This window comes from Sitophilus oryzae, unplaced genomic scaffold (genome assembly GCF_002938485.1).
Source record: "Sitophilus oryzae breed Bouriz unplaced genomic scaffold, Soryzae_2.0 scaffold_1440_pilon_pilon, whole genome shotgun sequence".
Lineage (NCBI taxonomy): Eukaryota > Metazoa > Arthropoda > Insecta > Coleoptera > Curculionidae > Sitophilus > Sitophilus oryzae.
The window spans coordinates 2,377,182-2,399,756 of record NW_022146105.1 but is presented as its reverse complement, the minus strand read 5'-3'; the positions used below and the strand labels follow the sequence as shown (position 1 = coordinate 2,399,756).

Sequence of the window (22,575 nt, the reverse complement as noted above, 5' to 3'; positions counted from 1 at the left end):
CCCAGGTTTTGGATGGATAAGGCCTGTTCTTACAAAGGGTTTTTGAAATTACATAAAATTTTAAGTGGAGAATTTTCACAGAATGTGTGTTAAAATATTTTAATTATTTCTTTCATTTTATTTTATTTTTTCTATAGGCATATTAAATATAACTAATAATAATTATATAAAAAAACTCTAATCCCTGATGTATCTTTATTAATTAAAAGTTCAAACATACGTCAGTTTGTTTACTACAATAGTAGAGTATTCAATCATATTTATTATTCATAAAATGTCATTTTTGTTAGGTGTTAAATACTTCAATACCTTTAAAAAAACAGCGTATATTACTGTTCTCGTAATACTACAGTGAGTGTATATTTTTTTATTTTACATCTTTTAATTAGTAAATAACAGCAGTTTTAATAAAATCGGTGACTATGTATATTAAAAAAGTATGTAATGTTTGGCTATTTTTTACTCATTTTCAAAGGTCTTAGAAAAATAGTAAACATTGTCCTAAAATTATGAAAATATCAATATTTGTAGGAAATGTTATGTAGATTTAGAATATATACAGCTTTAAAGACTGAGACAATCTTGGTTTTGTAAAAAAAATAATTTTTTGAACCCTTATTTTTTGGTTATTTTTGATGATGGTTAAAAAGTCCCCTACATCTATCACTGTTCTTTATTAACCAAATCGGTATCATGACGAAAATTGACAAATTTCATTAGTATATGTACGGAAAAATGTCGAAAAAATGCCCATTTTTGGCTATTTTTTACATAGTTTCAGAGGCCTCAGAATCATAGTAAACATAGCAATAAATTTATAAAAGAATATCACTATTTATAGAAAATTTTATGTAGATATAGAATATATGCACCTTTAAAGGCTTAGATATATTGGCTTTGTGAGAAAATTAGTTTCTTGAACCCTTGTTTGTGGGCTTTTTTTGAAAAGGGTGAAACATCCCATACATCAATTACTGTTCACGTAAGAGTACAAAGGTCTATACTTTCTTATGCTACGCCTTTTAATTAGTAAATAACAGAGTAGTTTTATCGGTGACATGAAGAAAATCGTCAATTTTGATGACGGAGGTAGGTATGGAAAAATGTCAAAAAATGCCCATTTTTGGTTCTTTTTTATTTTCAAAGGCCTTAGAAACAGTAAAACATAGCAATAAAATTATGAAAATTTCAGCATTTATATGAAATATTATGTAGATTCAGAATATTAGAACCTTAGAACGTTTTAACTCGGGTTTTGATATATATAAAACTAAATACATATTAATTGTTAAAATATGTAAATACTAACAAATGTTAAAAGTTGTATTTTTTGGGTCTGTAAAAAATTAATTTTTTTTCTTTTCAATCAACTGAGATGTTTTTCGAAATCGTTAGTCCCAAATTAATAAAACCAACAAGAGAGAACTAAATATATGAACCTGGTCGAGCTTAAACGAACTGCGGAATAATAAACTAGCAGGTCTAGTGGGTCGTTTGGCTTCTCAAATTGAAAAAATAAAAAGGAAATTAGAAAATATGCCGGTCGAGAGCAGTTTGTTCAGGCGGCACATCTCGAAAATGAAGAGACACGGCACTGTTGCAGAATAAACAAGAAAAAGAAACGGAAGAATCCACATCAATCCGGAAGAAAACAGTCGTTATTATTTCAGAAAATAACCCAAGAATTCCAAATATCATTTTACGCCTCTTTTACAACACTGTGTTTCTAGTCTGAATCTTCTTAAAATAATCTTCCTAGCTTTCTTATACAGGATGTCCCAGAAAATGAGTGCAAGTATTTTAACTGGTAGTATAGTTCAACCCCAGAAACACGCCTATGAGTTTTTTTTCGCTAAAAAAAATTGAAAATTCGAAATTTTTTGAAAAAAATTTTGGAATTTTTTTTAGTTTTTAGTTAAAAAAAAATTTAAGTGCCCGGGGGCGTAGAGGTACAGGCTCTCGTCTACCAATCTGAAGGTAGTGGGTTCGAATCCCACAGCCGGCATTTCATCAGCCGACTATTTTTATTAAAATAAAAATAATTTGGGTACCTAGGTCGACTCAGCCTTAAATGAGTACTTGGGATTCACAATCCTGAGTTAATAATAGGCGGTTGAAGCGTAGTGCTAGCGAACGGCTCTAGTATGGCAAGCTGCACCTTGCTACTCCCAAGGCGTTAAACGCTATACACGGGAGCTATTATTATTATTATAGTTAAAAAACATAATTTCTTGATAATACGGCAACATAGGTATTAGATTAAATTTGCAAGAAAGTGGTTCTCAAAATTTTAGCAAAAAATATTTTTTTTTGGAAATTTTCAAAGTAAAATAACTTCGTTATTTTGGACTTATTTGAAAAACGATAAAGAGAAAATATGTGTCTTTTATCGAGATCTACCACCCCTTAAAATACTTGCACTTATTTCTGGGACACCCTGTATAGTTCTTAATTTAACAATGCATGAAACATGTTTTGAGTCTCCTAATAGAACTAATGTTCACTGTAGATTAGTTGCACTGTATATTCATACATTGTAACTTTATTTTTGAAACAATGTCTCCTAAATTATGTATATAATGCCAAATTACCACTTTGACAAATTATATTTGGAACTAAAATTCCTTTGAGCTATATTTATCAACAGTACGTATATATTAAGAAATTAATATACAGGGTGTCCGGATATTTCGTGGACAGAGAACTACTACGTATTTTTGAATTAAAATAAGTTCATTGGACACACTTTACCTCTATACAAATGTACTTTGTTTGTCTTTTAGAGGGCATGAAACTTTAAAAAAATAAACACATATTTGAAAATAAGTTTAAAATAAACAGATATTTTAAGAACCGCTATTCCGATTTTAATGGGATTTTCGGTGTCTATGTTTTGCTAAGCGCTTTAACATTTGACTTTCACAAAAATCAAGAAAAAGCATGGGAAGGGTGAAAACCAAACCACCCCTACACATACATTTTAGTATACAAATTTTCCAACTCAACCGACTACCGATTTTTTTCCTAAAATGGTACTTCTAATATTTACTACATTTTTTGTTACAGTTGAGGGTTGGAACCTTTGGTGTTACACAGCAAAATAAAAAACACAGTGTTACACAGCAAAATAAAAGAATTAATTAGAAAACGTAGGTATAGGTTAATGATTTCTGAAAATTCGACTTTTCAAGTGGAGAAAGATACGTCTAAATATTTTTCGATACCGTTTGATAGAGAGTTATCCCGTGGTCTAAAAGGAATTTTTAAGAATGTCAATTATAAACTTGTGTATAGTGCTAATAATAAATTACAACAATTATTAGGTAATCCAAAAGATAAAACACCTCCACTGGAAAGGTCAGGTATTTATGAAATGTCTTGTAAAGATTGTAATCAGAAATATGTTGCGCAAACTAGATCAATATTAACTAGATTTAAAGAACATTTAGCTCAGATAAGATATGGTAGACCGGATAAATCTTGCGTTGCCGAACATATTGTTGATAATGAACATTGTATAGATCTTAATAATTTAAAATTAATTAAACAAGTCTCAAATTACAGACAATTAGATGCATATGAAAGCATCAGAATTAATAAATGTAAAGATAGTATGAACAGAGTCAACGGTCCAATTCCTTCAAGTTCTTTGTTCCTACTACTCTAGTGGCGGAAATCTAACTGTTATTGGCTCTGACTCGGTTGGCTAGATTTTGCCACGCCCACTCGGGGCCCACTGAGCGAGTATATAAACGCTCAACTTGTAGATTGTACTTTAGTTTATAATCATCTGCTGATGATGCTAACATGGTTAGCGAAACGCGCGTCCAGTGTAAAAGTAAAAGTGTTTTGGTGTATTGTGGTGATTTAGTGTTTTTATTTTGACATTTTTTGTTTCTTGTAAAAAAATGCCACCGCACATACTTTTTGAGGAAAAAAAATATTTTTCTTAAGCTGACTTCCAAAAAGTGTTTCCCATCACATCAATCTAGTATGCTCTTAATAATCTAGTTTGCAAAAATATGGAATTTTATGTTGTTATCGCAAATTATATTTGACAATCACTTTTTAAAAAGCTTAAAAAAATAATAAATTTAATTAGAAATTAAATTACTTAACGTTCGGGTTTACTTTTGATTGATGCCCTCTAACGGACAAACGAAACACTTTTGTATAAAGGTAAATTATGTGCAATTAACTTATTTTGATTCAAAAAATCCGTAGTTGTTCTATGTCCACGGAATATTGGAACTTCCTGTATATTTTGAAGATCTGCTTTGGAAAAATAAATTGTTTTCTCAAAAACTATGCGATGTGGCTTTTTTTACAAGAGACAAAAAAATAATATATAGTAAATGCTAGAGAGACCATTTTACGAGAAGAAAATCTTTTAGTTCCTATTTTTTCTTGATTGTTGTGAAAGTCAAATAATGTTAAATCACTAAGCAAAACATAGACAGGCAATATAATATATGACAAAATGTGGTTATTTTTTTTAAAGTTTGAGGCTCTCTAGCGGACAAACGAGGCACTTTTGTATAGAGGTAAATTGTATCCAATGACTTATTTTGATCCCAAAAATACGTAGTAGTTCTATGTCCACGGGATATTGGAACACCCTGTATTTATTTACTAATTTTTTTCTATTTTTTGCTTCAAGTTTATTCATTTATTCATATTTTTTCATATACAACTTTGATTTGTGGATTTCCCTCTAATGAAATGTCATTATTTTAAAGAACTTTTTTTTCTCTACATGTTTTCTAAATAGAGAATCGTCATATTTTTGATATTTTTTATTCCTCGTTCTACACTGGGAGAAATAAATGTCAAGAAATTTAAAAACTTAAATAATAGCATATAAAAATTAACAAATATCGCATTGTTTGGTGTTAATAAGAAAATATAAAAATAAAATAACATTAAAATATTAATTTAAAAAATAATGAAGAAAATCAAATATTAATAGCTAAAGAAAGAATATGCCTAATAAAATTTATTGAATAATATATGGATAATTGCAATAACAACTCTTAAAATTATTAATGAACAAGAAAATAGTTAACATAATGTTAAGTAAAAATTTAAAAAATAGTACCATACAGAATCGGATCTAGACTTTTTTTCTAGGGTGGATTTTTTTAAATCAAATAAGAGCAGCAAACTATAATTAATGTAGTTATATGAGAGCAAGACAACTCGAGTATTTTTATTATATTTTTAGTGATTTTTGTAATGAATAAAGTTTGGATAGAGATCTTTAAATATATGAATTTGGCAACGAATAACAAATAATATCCAAACCAAACCAAACAAAATTAATTTAAGTTGTTCAGAATGGTTTTCTGTTAGGACAATTTAATAAAAACGTTATTTTTGGTCGGTACAGAGAAAAAGTCGAGCAAACATCGAACAGGCGTCTTCAGGGTTGTTAAAGATTAGTGTTGCTTCTTGGGTGGGGTTCAAGGGATCATCTTTTAAAGCAAGTTCACCGCAAATGGTGACAAAAAAACATAACTAATGTAATTTTGAGACTTTACATATACATGTGGGTGGTCTGCGATCGGTTTGAATCGGCCACGGTCGTACGCTCACAATGAACGAATGGAAGGTCCACCATCGACGTTAGGAGTACTACAGGCTCACTGTTAGTACGGGAAGAGCTGGTAGACGGTCAGCATTGGTCTCAACCTACGTTTCTTTAAGCCTTCAAAGACGTACAGACTCTCGTGTGTACCGAATAAACGTTTTCAATCATTCTCAAATCGATTCCAAGTGAAGTAGTGCCTGTGCCCCATTTTGCTGTCTCTCTTTCTTTTTCGGAAAATGAACCGCAAAAAAATTCGGCTTTTCTTCAGTCGGGACTGTTATTGAGACAAGCCAGGGGAAATGTTTTTGTTTATACTGGGGACATTGACAGTTATACCCGGTAAGGATTTAAATCGTATCTTATTTAACATACTCCGAGCTATTTTAAACAAAAATTCACAAATTTTCATTCATGATTATGAGAAAAATCGGTAAAAAATCTTTTAACCAATCAGAACTGTTTACAAACAAACCTCTTCGTATAGTGACATAATAACAATTTATATACCACAAAATATCCCTTTTAAGATTTTTTTTTCTTTTATTATATTCCCTCTTTTCATTAAAATTTCTATTTTAAATATATACAATGTTTATTAATAAAAAAATAATCTTAGCATATCAAAGCTATATAAATCCGCATCTTGATTGCGATTTATAACAAGAATTTTGTATAATTTTTTGATCGGAAGGGAACGGTAAAATAGCCAAGACAAAATAGGTACTTTCTATCTTCAGGATGAAAAAAACTTAGTAAGTAACCTACTCTTAAATTCTTTATGGTAGAACCGGCGTTGCCAGACTGTCTTAAAATTTAATCTTTAAAGGACACAGTATTCTATTTATTTGACTCTCAGCTGCAACTGATATATTTCGGGGAGTCTGAAGTTTATAAACCCCAAACCAGGACATATAAAATTCTGTATTATTAAAAGGTTTTAATTGCTCTCTGAAACCACAAGATTAAATCAAGCCAGTTCGAACTAGTTAAGATATTAAAATCCAAAAAATTAATTACAATGTAATTATAAAAATAAAAATATACATTCTTAGGTCAGAGTTGCGAAATAATTCTGTGCTGTTTCATTTAATCGGATATTTATAAAATAATAATTAAATGTATTATATTTATGATCTGAAAGTTTTATGTATCCAAAGCCTACTCGATCATAAAACTTTTTTGTCACACTGTATTAGTTTATTTAAACCGGAATTTTTTATTTCCTAGAATATGTATAAAAGTATTTAAAAATTAACATGGGATTTGTATAATAATTTATTCTTATCATTGATAACATTATTATTACATACGCCTATGGCTGTATTAGATTTTTCTTAATTATATTTGCATGATTTTTGTTAAGATTGTTGATATAAACTATATTATTTATGTTAAGTCCGAATATGTTTGTTAAAAGCATTTGTTACGCCTCTGAGCTGTGGTAGTGGGAATTATAGCATATTATAAAACATAGTAATTTCAATTGACATGTGCCATTCAGTGGCGCACTTAGTAAACTTACATTACTATTTAAACATAACAATTTCATAATGCATAACATTAATTTTTTTACATTTTATTAAATTTTTTGGTGGCTAACGATATACAGGGTGGACGAAAAGTTGCTCATCGGATTTTTCTTGAAATTTTCAGTGTTGCTAGGCAATGGGGATGTCTGTAAAGTTCTAAATGAAGCGGAGGACAGAAAAGGGCCTTCCAGGCCCTGAATAGGCACAGATGGCCGCAGGGCTTGAGGCAGAGCCCGACACAGGGCCGGCCTCTCGTCATGAATCGGATCTGTACACCAGGCCCGGCTGGGTTGACGCTGACGTTGCCTTGGCACAACTTGACCAGGTAATTTGATTTTACAATCCGCAAATCGCTAATAGATAGTCCTTAAAATACCCAAAATAATAATAAATTCTTTTGGCATTAAGAAACATTTGGATTAATGTCAAATTCAAAAGAGGTTTTTTATAATAACATTTCAAAGTTTCATTATATTTTATTTAATCTTAAAGAAATTTGTCTAGTCCAAGAAAAAAACACTTTTCTGTGCACAAAATCACTTCGTTCTATTAGTTGGTGGTAGACCAAATTGTTTTGTGATTTTTCTTGGACCAAGGACTGTTGAGGATGACCTTTATATGTATCTATCCAATATTTTTTATTTCAAGTTTCATTTCTGCGATTTTTGCTACTAACGTATATTAACATTAGTAGAAATGTATGGATATTTTTTAAAATAATAATTTAGTTTGTACAAAATTTGTTTGTTGTTAGTTGAGAAACATTTAGTCCCTATGGTATGATTATTATACAGGGTGGTCCGAATTATATTCGGAACACTACGTCAGCATATTCTATCGATAAAAATAAGTAAAAAAGTTCGATTAAATTTATGTCCAAAAATGCGGAGATAGAGGGTGTTGAAGTTTCATTTTTATTTCGATTTTTTCCAAATAATTTCTGAATCAATATCGATCTTTGAGTGGAAATTGGTGCCTCGGTACTTTTTGACATGAGAAATTTGATTTCGATGTCAAAATGACCCCTACTTGTAGTAGCAAATAGAATCCACCTAGTACAAATAGTGGTCACCTACACATTTTTATCTGGTTTGAAGAATAATAACTTTTCGTCCGAAACCAAATTTTTCTTATCAAAAAAACACCCAATCACCAATTTTCAGTTTATTGTTTAATAGTTCAGATATTACTTGGAAAAAAACCGAAATAAAAATGAAATTTCTACACCCTGTATCTCAGAAACGAAGCATTTACGAGAACATTTTTACTTAGGTTTATCAGGAGCATGCTGCCGAAATTTCCCGAATACAGTTCGGACCACCCTGTATATTTCTGTTCGCTAGTACAAGTAAATACACATTATCTATGTGAAAAATATTAATATTAAATAAGATACCTATTAAGAGTTTTTACTCAGCAGTCCTTGAACTATTTTTCCCTTAAATATGCACATGGTTAGCAAAACGTGTACTCATCAGAGTTTAAATAAGTGTTTTGGTGTGTACTGTCGTAGATTTTTAATTTTATATTGTAATACCGGCAGTGAGAATAAGTTAGGAAGTTCTCAGTACATGTATTTCCTGTAATATTACATGTTAAATAATGTCATTTATGGAGTGGAAAAATCGAAATGTAGATGCGACATAATTAAAATAAAAATCGATGTTATTTAGCGAATGAAAAATTCATTAGCCATTTTGACGTCACCAGGTGATTTATGTAATTTTGTAAATTCGGCCAGCAGGTTTGCCTACTAAACAGCCACCCATTATTAAATTTAGTAACAGGCGTCACATTGTGTGCACAATGAATACCAACTAACGATTTAAAATATATATTATGCTTCAGTTTTTGAAATTCTCAAAATGACCGCGGTTATGCGTCCATCATTTCTATACCGGTACCCGAGACGAACTCTATTCTAGGTTCCGAATTTTTGGGCTGGTATGACTTTGTTTCCCAGATGTGTCGGATCGCAGTAGGTAAAAGGTCCTAACAGAGACATTTCTAAGACGTTTGCGGTCATTTTAACTGTATTCTTTGAATCGGAGGGCTCTATAAGTTTTCTTTGCCTTTCCAACGTAGATTTATTGACGTCCGATGTTTTTTTTATTCTTCCACGGTGGCCGTGACGCTTGAAATATGGGATATGCCAGTCAATTTACCATGCGATAATGTATTCGTTAATATTACGAGTGATATAAAATTTGACATTGCCACTCGTAATAAATGGATACAGAGTGAATACATTTTTATCTGCCACATCGTTCTTTTTTCAAAAATGATTTGTTATTATTTATTATCCAGCAATATAATAAAAGAATATACATTTTAAGTTAGTGTCCCTCAAGTCATATTTTTTTTATTTAAACGAAGGTTTTTTTTAATTTTATTAGGTATTACAAATATTTTTGGTAAAATGCTACTGGATTTTGAATCTTAGCCTAAGTACATACTTCTCAGAGGGTCTTTACTTGTAAAGAAATTCTCTGGGTAGTTTACATTTCGAGTATGGAGTGTAAAGATAAGGAGAAATATCTTCGTGCTTTAAAAAGTGGTCATAAAAAAGGGAAGACTTAAGATGGCGTTACTGTAGCAAAAACCTAAAATTTAAAATATGCGCCGAAAATTTTTTGACCAGGAAATGTGAAGGCGCGGGTTTCAAAAAAATACAAATTTTATTTTCATGTCACATGAAATAAATTATCGATTTTTATCAGCAACAAGACTGGGCCTCTAATATATAAAAATAATAATTGTTTTATATTCTAAAAAATAAAAACAAAGTTTTTCTGGGTAATGTTTGATTATGTTACTTAGTTATCTCTGCTTTTATTCTCTTATCTATAGTTACTTTTTATTTTTTAGATTTATGTGTCATTAGCGCTACTGTGGTCATTTGGTGAACCCTTATTCTTCCCATTTTTGTGACCACTTTTTTAAATAAAGTCCTATAAGAGATATTTCTCCTCATCTCTACACTCCATAATTTAGAGTTTATAATAAATTCTTCGTTTTATTCGATTACGATGGGGAGAGAAACACCCCCCGAAACATAAAGCATCTTTTGTTGGTTGGGCAATTTTTTTTGGCGAATAAAAAACCGCTTACAAGCTTGTACTAAGTATTTAGATAGTTAAAAAATCGAAGTCAATATACAAAAACTTAATAATTTGTTTGAGTGTGATGTGCGGTGGTTGTTTTAGCCCTTTTGTAACGGGCTCTTGGGCCCAAATAAAATCTAAATCATTTCCCGAATGTAATGGGCAGCGAGTGCATGATGGCGTACAGCCGCGTTACGCTAACCTTGGTTTGTTCGGCGGATGTAAGCAGGACCACCAACGTGGCGTCTTGTGTGGTCCATCAAAAGAAGCCCGCTCTTCGAATGCGGCCGGCCGCCTTGGGGCCTCTGGGCGCCAGTCACATGGCCTGGATCCGCCCCTGTTCTTGATTCACTTGCTCCACCACCGAGGCAGGGTGTCGCTGTCAATTTTAGTTTTTTTTTTCATTTTCCTTTCTTTCATTTTTGCCGATATTTAAGTCGCTACTGCACATTTTATACTTCACATTTATGTACTTTTTTATTTTGGTTAAGTTTTTTTTTCATTTTTATATTTATTTTCTTCCTTTTTCTTTTACTTTTAATTTAATTTTGCAGATATTTAAAAAAACTGCTTTACATTTTTTACATTTTAAGAGCATATTAATAAGATATTTCAAAAGTCTATGGATATATTCGTATTTTTTTCTTTTGGTCATTACTTTGTTTTTTGCACTTAATTTTGTTAAGTTGTTTATTTATTATTATTATTAATTAGGGAATTAATAAATTAGCTGGGAATTTTGCCTCTGGAACAGAATTTTTTTGATTTTTCTCTCTTTCATTTTTGCCGATATTTAAGTCGCTACTGCACATTTTGTACTTTACATTTATGTATTTTTTTATTTTGGTTATTTTTTTTTCATTCTGTTTTTCATTTTTATATTTATTTTCTTCCTTTTTCTTTTACTTTTAATTTATTTTTGCAAATATTTAAAAAACCTGCTTTACATTTTTAAAATATATTAATAAGATAATCTTTCAAAAATCTATGGATATTTTCGTATTATTTTCTTTTGGTCATTACTCAGATAATCTTAATCTTACTCAGATCATCTTAAGGTAACTACTAGTAGAACACTTTATTTTTTTTCTACAGATACATTTATTAAAACCGTTGATGTTTTGTTAACCGACATGACATTACATAAAATCAAACTTGATGACAGTTACTTAAAAAGTACGTAAAGTTATAGAACTGTATTTTATTTCAGTACCCTATACAGGGTGAGTCTTAAATAAGTGGAAATATTTTAGGGGTAGTATATTTCGATCCCAGAAATACGCCTATGAGATTTTTTCTAAAAATTTGAATTTTTTTGAAACTTTTTTTAATTTTTAGTTAATATCTTGATAATATGGCAACATAGGTAGTAGATTAAATTTACAAGAAAGAAAACCCAGAAAAGATCCAGTGGTTCTCAAAATTTAAGCAAAAATTTTTTTTTTAATTTTCAAAGTTAAATAACTCGGTTATTTCGGACTTATTTGAAAAACGGTAAAGAGACAATATGTTTCTTTTATCGAGATCTATCAGCCCTGAAAATATTTGCACTTATTTAAGACTCATCCTGTATAGGGTTTTCAAAGTTACTGAAAGAAAATACAGGTGAAGAAGCGAAAACGAATATTTTTGTAGTTTCTTAGGGTTGTTTTGGGCATAATCTTCATATTTCGTTTTTTTTTAATTTTTAAATATTTACTGAATTTTTTGTAATTGATATTGAGTTTTCTACCTTTTTAATTTTGCATCGTTATTAATAATAATATATAATAATCTCGATCAGTGATATTAGATATTCTTCAGAAAGAAAATCATTTCAGCCTAATCTATATTTAACTGTATATTAACAAAAAATTTATATTTTTGAATAGAATTAATCTTAATTTCTATCAGCAAGAATGTTATTATCTTTTTACGACTCTGGACTAACGTCACTTAATTATTTACGGACATATTTAAGAACCCATCGCTCCTAATACACCTCCAAACAGTTCTCACTAAAAACCATAATCAATATGCATACAACTATTCGCGTTTATTGACTTAACTACTTATCTTGATTACGATTGCTTTTGCACGTATTTGGCGATCGTTAGAATCGATAAAAAACGCCCAAAGGAAAAAACCCATTCATTATTCGGCCACAAGAGAAAAGTACGAAGAAAAAGAAAGAAAACTTGCCAAATTACATCTCCCGGTCTTAGATTCAGAATTCAGACACACGGATTATCATAATTACGACCGAGTCTAGTGTTCACCTGTGTTTTAAACCTTTTTCAAGATGTAATAGTATTTTAATAAAGAGTCCAGCTCCTTGGGTGGTCTCTGTCTTTGATAGGCTTATCTTATTACCAGTAACATTCTCCATGGCTTAGTTATACCACACTTGCCACAGATTCATGCTGGAAGAACAGGCGTTTTTATATTTTGGCATCAGGATACTCCACAATTATTCTACTACACGAACTACAAAATTACTTTAAGTAAATCTCTTTGACAAAAAAATAGAAATAGAATAAACATTTTTAAAAATTACTTTCCTAACTGTATATCTCTAAACCTTCAATATTTTAAGATTTCCACATTATTAATAGCGTGTCATTACAGTATTAATTAAAATATAATTAATATTAAATAGTATAAATTAGTATTAATATTAATGTAATAAAGTTAATATTAATTTACTAATTAAAATACCTACATTTATGAATTTAATATTTTTTTAAACTTGAAGGTTTTATATATATTTTTTTATTTTTCTCCCCACTAAATTTTGATAACTCGCTAGACTACTGCACGTTTTATATTTTTGATAATACAATTAATAGTTCTTTAAATAAATAATATAAAAAAAAGAAAATATAATTTTTCTTAAAGGATTACTGTACTTTTTCCTAAAAAATTATAATTATGTATCTTGTTTTTTAAATTCTTATACAGGGCGAGCCTTAAATAAGTGCAAATATTTTAAGGGGCAGTATATTTCGACCCCACAAACACGATTATGAGTTTTTTTTCGCGAAAATGAATTTTGAATTTTTCGAAAAAAATTTGGATTTTTTTTAGTTTTTAGCTAAAAAACATAATTTCTTGATAATATGGCAACAGATGTAGTGGATTAAATTTACAAGAAAGAAAACCCAGAAAAGATCCAGTGACTCTCAAAATTTAAGCAAAAAATCTTTTTTTTTTGGAAATATATAGAATTATAGTAAAATAACTCGGTTATTTTGGACTTAGATGAAAAACGGTAAAGAGAAAATATGTTTCTTTTATCCAGATCTACCAGCCCTGAAAATATTTGCACTTATTTAAGACTCACCCTGTATAATTTTTTTTTATTACGTACTTTTTGCTATTAAGTAGAAACAAAAAATATTGTCTTCCTTTATAATATAGTATACTTTGTAATAATTACTGAATTTTCCTGTACATAAATAATATTTTTCTTAAAATTAACGATATTTGTTATTTGTTAGATTTTAATTAGTTTATTTTGTTTTATTCTTTGGAGCAACTCAGATGAATATAATTTAAACCTCGTAAAAATCAATTTTACAGCACCTATACGCGTATCGAATTTTTATAATTAATTAACTTTTATAACATTTAATTATGCCGAAATATTTCGGTGTAGGGTAGGAGGCCATGGAACTTCGGAATTAACGTATTAAGATAACGATTTTTCATACAACATTGTATAAGAAAGTATCTGGTATTTTTTATATTACATCTTCATTTATTGTCATATTTTTTTATCTTATTTTTTCTAATTTCAAATGTTATACAGAAAAAATATAGCAGAAATCTATTTTAAAATATCTAAAAAGGGAAGATTAAACTGCTTACTTAGCTTTTTGTCAGTCAAACAGGTAGTTGGACAGACCTAGAACCAAGTATCTTTTGGAATTCTAAAGATACAATAGTAATGACCGTTATTAAAGATTTGGTTTGGCAATAAACTGTAAAATATATGGATAAAGCAGGTAATCCACAGAGGAAAGCTGCCTTATGTAATTATGTCAAAATTGTTTAAGATTTTTACCTTAAATTTTTTCGATCTTAAATAAGATTGAAGGTTTAGCTTTAGTTAGTTTTTTTTTGAAAGTGATGTTTTATTGAAATAAATATATTATAAAAAAATTAAACAAATACATAACTTCTTTGGTCACGATATACACGTCTTTTCTATGGATTAATATCTAAAAAATGCCGTAATCAAAGATACAGTGCTATCTTTAATGACAAATATATCTTTTCCATTACATAATGTTCATTTTTAATATCTTTACTGTTGGCTAAATAATATAGGAAGCTATAACAGGATTTTCATGGGCATATTACAATTTTCATAGGATATAAATTTTTGAAAATTACTTGCGCATAATATTCGTGACTTGCATCTCTTACGAAATTACTATATACCGCTTCTATTATGTTTTTTAATACGCTGTTACCGTTATGAAATGAAGAAAATGAACCAAAGATGGTTCATTCTCTCTTTTTTGCTCGTAATAGATCATTTACAGTGATATTAAAATCATAATCGAACAGTGAAAAATCATAAAGTTTTTTATTTTTGCTGTTATTTAAATTAACAAGATAAACATGGCTCGAGTCCGCATTTCTTGACGACGGTTATTCGAAGCAGTTTGGCAAAAATAAAAATGTATTAAAGCCCGTTTAATTTGTTCCTTACTTTATTATCTTTTCTGTAAATGGCACTGGAGAGACTATAAAAAGTTATTTTCATTTCCCATATGTTCCGTGTATAGTGTGTTTATTAATTGAGCCACGTTATGCCGCTCTTGGGTGGTCCGGGCTGCCATTACGTGCTATGTCAATTTTCCGCCTTGACATGTAATATAGCCCAATAGTAAAGACGTCAGTTTTACAATGTATTTATTGGATTCTATCCCCTTATAATTAGTTCCAAAGCCAATTAAACGCTTCCTTATTTGTGTTTATTTTCTTTTTAGCATGGACTGTTTCTTTTATCCAACTCTTGATTTATTTACATTTATTCAAAGCCTAAACAAAATTAAAGAATATTTTTAAAATAATACTATATTGTTACAAAAAGACCGTAAGATTATCTGAAACGTCTCGCAAAAACTCTTCCAGAACAGAATGAGTTGTTTTGATGTTTTAGCGTAGGAAGTGCATTGGGCCGACAATCTCAGCATGAAAAATCGCAAACGAGATTATTACAGACCTTTAAAAGAATTTCTCTCCCTCTTAAAAATCAGCATTCTCCATTTTCGAATTGGCGTTATTTTGATTTTATATGAAATTATTTTCGATTCTGAACGATCGTTTAAAAGGCTTATTCGTGGGAAGTGGAGATTTTGACGGCAATACGGCAACACCGCGTGCCGACACATCCGCAGGCTGGGCTCTCACTCCGGTGGTCCCCGTGACGTCAGAGTACGACTTGGGTGGTCCCCATGCTACGGTCTACAGTACCGCGCCCCGTTGCCAGATCTTCTGCTCTGGGTATTTAAATTATTCTAGGTGCAACTCCAATAAAACAAATTCGTACGACATGCTAATATCTCTTTACGAATTGATAGAATATTTTCGTTGACAGGCTCACTTAGGCTCTTTCTTTATTTACATACTTTTAGACAAATTTAAATCATGCACGTATATACAATTACTTTTATTATAAGGAGTGTATATCATGTGTAATAGAGGTCAATAAAAAATAAAGTACACAATCCAAAAAATAAGTACTAATAAAGTCGGTCAACTATTGCTTATCAGATGAGTAATGGTCAGTCAAGTTGGGTGGTATTTACGAATTGTCAGGTACAATGAAAAGTAAACCGTTTATTTTTTATTGTCTTTCTTAATTATTATTCTTGCTATTTTCTTCATTGTATTATGATTAATTAAGTAATATTGGTCGATTGGTTTTGCCTTTTTTATTCTATCTTTTTTAATTTTCTGTTAAGTTACTTTTTTACTTGAGGTGTTTTTGTATCCAGACTTCGATAGATAATTGATTTGTCATATTTTATGAATAGTGGTGGAAAAAAAGAACTTGGAAAAACGAGACGATATGGCAACGCTAATGCAGAGCAGCTGCGTTGCGGTAAATCTACGGGAGGGATTCTAGAAAGAAAGCCTTCGTTCTCGGTTACCTTTTGTGTCTCGATTTTGGGACCCCCCTGTTTTTAGTCGGTATTCAATAATACCGAGAATCGAGAGGGGTAGATAGAGTCGTCGACAGAACGATTCGGATCAAATTTTGTAGAATTTCTCAAAAAATGTCTCACCCTGACATGTCACTCTTGGGTTGTGTCATTATTATCTCTCAGATATAAGAATTAAACGAAAATTTCGAATTTCAGAATCGTTTGGAAACGTTTTATTGATCTATTAGGATCTCATAGTATATTATCACAGATATTATCATGTTTATTAAGAATATGAAAATTAAGAATGTTTTAGCTCTTGAGTTATGTCATTATTATCTATCAGATATAAGTATGTAATATAGAAAATCATACAAATCTATAACTGGAAACCGAAGCACTTTATTTTAAAACTCTAGACACGTTTCAATAATCATTTTAGCAGGTTTCCTTTGCTAAGTTAAGTTCTTTACTCAGAAAGCATTAGAAAAATAGTTAAATTGTTACCGAATAACAAATATAATTATTATTTATGTTGATCTGTATGATTGGGAAGAACACTAAGTGAAAATAAGACTATACCTTAATTAGAATTATAAGATGCAATTTAAATTGTTTATTTCAGGATAAGGCCAATGGAGATCGAGGAATATTATGGATCCGCAGCAGAATTCAACGACAGTTGAAGTCTTTAGGCACTGTTCTTGAGGTGCATGCGGGCAAGTTTCTCTTCGTCAGTATCCTGGCTATAGCGACCTTTTCCGTTGGTCTCAAGAGCATGACCTTTCACACGGACATCGAACTATTATGGGCAGAACCGTCTACTTCTCCCGAATCATCCCCCAAAGAGCTACTCTCCACCCACCAAATGGTTGTCCAAACCGGTGTGGACCCTGACATCGATCTTCTCCAACCCCACGGTTTATTGGAACACCTGCTTTTGGTTAAGAAAGCGACGGAAGTTAGCATTAACATGTTCGATATATCTTGGAGACTAAAAGATTTCTGTCAGTTACCGAGCATTCCCAATATCGACGCGCAATACATCGAGCAAATTTTCGAAAACATGATGCCATGTTCGATCGCAACACCGCTGGATTGCTTCTGGGAAGGATCTAAACTTCTTGGACCTGAGTTTCCAGTATACATACCGTAAGTCATTATTATTTACATTTTTTAGAAGAAAATTTAACGTAATTTTTTTGATACAGATATGGTATGGGAGACCAAATCAAATGGACGAACTTAGACCCAGAGCAAATCATCAAACGATTAAAAACAAAAGAATCGAATTTCGATTACCCTTTCTTGGAGGACTATTTAAAACGAGCTGGCATTACCACTGGTTACCAGCAGAAGCCTTGTCTAAACCCTCGAGATCCAGACTGCCCTAAAACTTCCCCTAATTACAATTCAACCTCTCGTCTGGATATTGGAGCAGAGCTCACAGGCGGATGTTATGGTTTTGCTGCCAAATACATGCATTGGCCTGAAGATCTTATTATTGGTGGAACTAAAAAGAACAAAACCGGCCATATTAAGCAGGCCAAAGCACTGCAGACCGTCGTGCAACTCATGGGCGAAAGAGAGCTCTTTGAATTTTGGTCAGGGCATTACAAAGTTCATCATATTGGATGGAACCAAGAAAAAGCTTCGTTGGTTTTAAACACTTGGCAAAAGAAATTTGCTCAGGTAAGATATATCTACTCATACACCTGACAGACTATTAATTCAGTGTTTTTCTTGTTCTTTCAGGAAGTGAAAAGATTATCTGACTCAAAGAAAAGCTCATCTTCGTCATACCTGTTCATCACGTTCTCTACGGCAAATGTAAATAAGATACTCGAAGAATACTCGAAAACAGATACTATTAAAATCGGTTTAGTGATAGCTGTCGTCGCGATATACGGGTGGATAGTACAATCTCCTCTAGCTGCCATAGGAACTCTAGTATTAGCCAGCACCGCAGCTGCTGCTTTAGGAGTGTGTAGCTTGATAGGACTTCCAATGAACCTCCTTAGTACCCACGTGTTGCCATTTATAACCGTCGGTCTCGCGATGCGCGAGATGTTCCTTCTTCTAAACGCGCATACGAAAAACTTGGCTCCCTCCGATATTCTTTTACGAACTGGACCGAATATAGTGGCGGCCATATTGATAAACTCGGCGTCATTCTTGACCGCAGCAATACTACCAGTGCCCGCCCTGAGAGTGTTTGCTTTGCAATGCGCAGTCATGGTGATCTTCCACGGCGCAGCGCTGCTCATAGTGTTTCCTTGTCTACTGGCTCTGGAACAGAGGTGTAGGAAAAGTGACGTGCCATGTTTCAGGAGCGGAAACAAAGGCAAAACGGCAACGCAACACAATAATAACAACCCGGTAAGTGTATATTATTTTTACGATTAATTAATTGTAAAAAAGTCGCGAAATTCTTTAAAATATACAATATTCTTGGTAGACGTTCACGTAGACTTTTACTCTTATTTTTAAGAATTTAGATGTAACACGTTATACTAGATGCTAAATGGATTTTATGTATGTGTTCAAGCTAAAATAAAAACATCTTCACTCATTGATAGTAATTATCATAATGAAATACACAGCACTGTAGGATTTTTTCTGTTAGACCTAGAGTATTGCTATGTAATTAAACTATTTGAACTGTTCTAAACTTGATGGATACGTGAAGTTGTAATGGGGGGTAATTGAACCATTTAAAAAATAACGAGTTACATAAATGCTGTTGTAGAGATCTTATCACTCTAATAAATATGTTCTTTCAAAAAAATAATAAACTAATTATCGTTCTTTAGGTAGCAAGGGTTAATACATACCAAAAGCAAATGACTGTAGAATGCATAAACATCGAGTATTGAAATTAACATGATTTGTTTGTTTTGCTTTTATAAAATATAACGTCGGTATATGCAAATGAACGGTTTGGTTTGAAATGCGCCAGCCCTATATGCGTTTTGATTCATTGCCAGCCATTAATGTTTATAATGAGTCAGTTTTTAAGATATGTGCAGTTTAATTGTTTGTTACGTTCTGAAGCTGGAGAGCAATTCGAAATTTATCGATAAAATATTATGATTCCGCTAAGATAACGTCAATTAACCACAAACACAGTGATTAATATCTCTGATAATTGTGCATAATGACATGAATCGGCCTGTAATAATCAGTCTCCGCAGTTGTTTCAGTAAAAAATGTAACATTTCATGTAACACATAAACTTTCCAATATATTACATATCTAAAAAAACATTTAATACAATATTCTTTAAATTAAAAACAATGTAAAATAAAAAATTATTTATTTTTCTCCACTGACATTTTTAATTCTTGTTTGAACTGTAAATTAAAAAAATAACGACAGCTACGTTAGAGCTATGTGTAGAGGTGAATGAGGTGTTCACTATGAGGCTATGGGGCATTCCTAAGGAAGTGCTTGGCTTTGTCGGCCTTTTTTTCAGCCAGTGTACAATGCGCATAGGTCAAAAATTCGATTTTAAGTTTGTGACTAGACGGCCCCAGTCGCACAGTTGCCACATGCACGGATATTTTGGTTTCTGAATTTGTAATTCACTTTATTGTTCGTATATTGCATGAATATTAAAGGTTTCTTTATCCTTTTATTTTTTAAACCTAATTTAAAAATCGTGTATTAAATAAAAATCGTTTATTTTCTTTAAAAATAGTCAGGCACAATAATTTAATTTAAACATTGATTTTTTTAGAAAAAAGTCAAATTTTAATTGATGTTTAATTACCTACTTATCTTGTCATTGTATTTTATTACAAAGTAACTCTAGGCTTAATAACTCTACAAATTTCTTATTTACTAAATGATTCGATCTTGAAAAAAGGGATAGATTAACAAATAACGAACCTTTAGAAGTCAAAGCCAATCTAAAATATTTGTTTTTTGTTTCAGGAGCATGGAGCGAATTTATTGACAGCTGAAGTGATATGTCAGCAGAAAAGGAGCTTCGTGTCTTACTTTGCAATGCGATATCTGAAGTCAGTGTTGCTACAACCATTTGTAAAAGTGGTACTGTGTTTAACTTACGCCATATTGGTGATATTCTTCGTATTCAATGGGCTCCATTTGAAGTTTGACGTTAGGTTATCGACATTTTTGCCGAGAAACACGCAGGAGTACAAATATCTTGAAGCGCAAAATAAATATTTCGGATTCTATAACTTCTACTTGGTTACGACGGAACTGGAGTATCCAGTCAACCAACCGTTGCTTTATGAGTATCACTCGTCGCTATCTCATGTACCTCACGTACTCAAAGACTCAAACGGAGGGCTGAATATGAACAACTTCTGGCTAGCCAACTTCCGAGATTACTTGATCGATCTCCAGGAAGAATTCGATCACAGCAGAAGCACCCATTGTTTGAACAGCGAGAAATGGTTTCCCAACGCAACGGAAAAGGCAGTATTAGCGTTCAAGCTCATGGCGCAAACTGGTATTATTGAATTTCCTGTAGATAAAAGCCAGATATTAAAGAAAAGACTGGTCCACGATGGTATTATTGACCCCAAAGCATTTTACAATTATTTATCTGCTTGGAATAGCAACGATCAAATCTCTTATTCGAGCAGTCAGGCCGATCTGACTCCGAAACCTTTTGAGTATTATAGTTCGAAGGCAGAGCCCGATCTGAAAATACGACGGTCGCAGCCTTTAACTTACGCACAAATGCCGTTCTACCTCAAAAACCTTAAGAGCACAGGCGACATCATCGCCACTTTAAGGCACATCAAAGATATTTCGGAGGAATTTAATAGCAGGGGACTCAAAAATTACCCTGTAGGACTTATATTCGCTTATTTTAATCAGTTCCTATTATTAGATAGGTTATTAGTAGCCCAAATAGTGCTTACGTTAGCTGCAGCCGGACTAGTGTCCTGTCTGCTAGTAAGATGGTCCAAACTATGGTGTTCCTTATTTAGTACCCTAATAGCAATGCTGCCTTTGTTATTGGTCGACATAAACGCTTTCAGCAGTACCATGGGAGCTCTTCATTTTATTATTGTAGGAAGAAACGTGTTTCTGATAACAACTGGATTCTTTAGTGCATTAGGCAGCAGAGAGAAAAGGGTCAAGATGTCGTTGGAAATCAACGCTGACTCGATAGTGAAAGGAGACCTAGGACTTCTGGTATCGGTATTAGTGCTTATAATGTCAGATTTCGAATTCATCCGGGATCACTTGTTCATGTTCTTAATCATATCCATCGCAACTTCCTTTATAAACTCCCTCACTTTCTTCCCTTTAATGCTAGCTATGGTTGGCCCTAAGTCAGAAATCGTGCCTGTCGATCACGATGACAGGATTTCAACCCCATCACCTCCTACTCCTCCTCCAGTTAGAACTTTTCTCCCAGAAAAACCTAAAGTTTTCTCCAAACCTTCGCGTAGGAACCCTCCCAATAAAGCCACAAGAGAAACAAGCCTGACGACCATCACGGAGGAAAGCTGCAATCAGAGCATCGTTGTTGAGCCTCAAGTGACTGTAGAGTACAGTAGTCCGGAATCGACTTCAAGCGGACCTTACACAACGAAAGTGACAGCTACAGCTAATATAAAAGTGGAACTAGTTACTCCAATCTATCGGAATAAGTGCAGTAGTAAGTGTCATAGGAGTCGAAGTTCCAAATGCAACAGAACTAAACAAAAAACGGCGCCGCCAGCTCAGCAGCAATGCAAGTGTTGCAATAAAGATTCGGACAGTGATAGCACGCCAGAGACAGAACCTTGTCAGTCAAGCTAGCATTTTTTCCTTTCTATAGATATCTTTTCAAAACCATTTTAAGCTTCTATATTCAACAAGACCTTAATGTATTTTTAAGAAATTTTTGTATATATGTGAAAAGAAAGTATTATATTTCTTAAATTTTAAACAATGTACAAAAACGAAATTATCAAATGTTTAAGTATTATCTGTATCCTTAAGGCTGGTTCATTGTTCTAGTGGTCCTAAATAAATATTTTATTTTTTTGGCATTTCAAAAATTAGAAAAGATGACTAATTATTTTTATGTTGAAACTGGAACAGACCACAAAATTACCAACTTCAGCTAGCATGAAATTAGAATAGATTAATTATATTTAGTTTAAATAGAATCGAATATATATTAATGAACTGACCTACTGATACTTTTGTTGCACAAAAATGGCCTATTATTATAGCTTTAA

General features: G+C 31.9%; 2 protein-coding genes across 2 annotated transcripts in view; one reads left to right on the top strand and one right to left on the bottom strand.

Moving 5' to 3' along the window:
* Positions 1 to 19,318, bottom strand: part of LOC115876763 (myosuppressin) — a 32,039-nt gene extending 12,721 nt beyond the window's left edge. The window contains exon 1 of the mRNA XM_030892678.1: positions 19,198 to 19,318. Coding sequence (XP_030748538.1) covers positions 19,198 to 19,248 — 51 coding nt within the window. The 5' untranslated portion in view covers positions 19,249 to 19,318. The remainder of the gene's footprint in view (positions 1 to 19,197) is intronic.
* Positions 5,644 to 22,467, top strand: LOC115876759 (protein patched). Its single transcript, XM_030892674.1, has 6 exons — positions 5,644 to 5,929; positions 7,244 to 7,444; positions 16,989 to 17,515; positions 17,575 to 18,055; positions 18,119 to 18,742; positions 20,300 to 22,467. Exons 2-6 carry the CDS (start codon positions 7,328 to 7,330, stop codon positions 22,148 to 22,150), a joined length of 3,600 nt encoding a protein of 1,199 aa, XP_030748534.1. The 5' UTR covers positions 5,644 to 5,929; positions 7,244 to 7,327; the 3' UTR covers positions 22,151 to 22,467.
* Positions 22,468 to 22,575: the final 108 nt, after the last annotated feature.

Coding starts and splice junctions, on each gene's coding strand:
- LOC115876759 (XM_030892674.1), top strand. CDS start 7,328: ATGGCCGCAGGGCTTGAGGCAGAGCCCGACACAGGGCCGGCCTCTCGT. Junction 7,445..16,988: donor CCTTGGCACAACTTGACCAG/GTAATTTGATTT, acceptor TGTTTATTTCAG/GATAAGGCCAATGGAGATCG. Junction 18,743..20,299: donor AACACAATAATAACAACCCG/GTAAGTGTATAT, acceptor TTTTTGTTTCAG/GAGCATGGAGCGAATTTATT.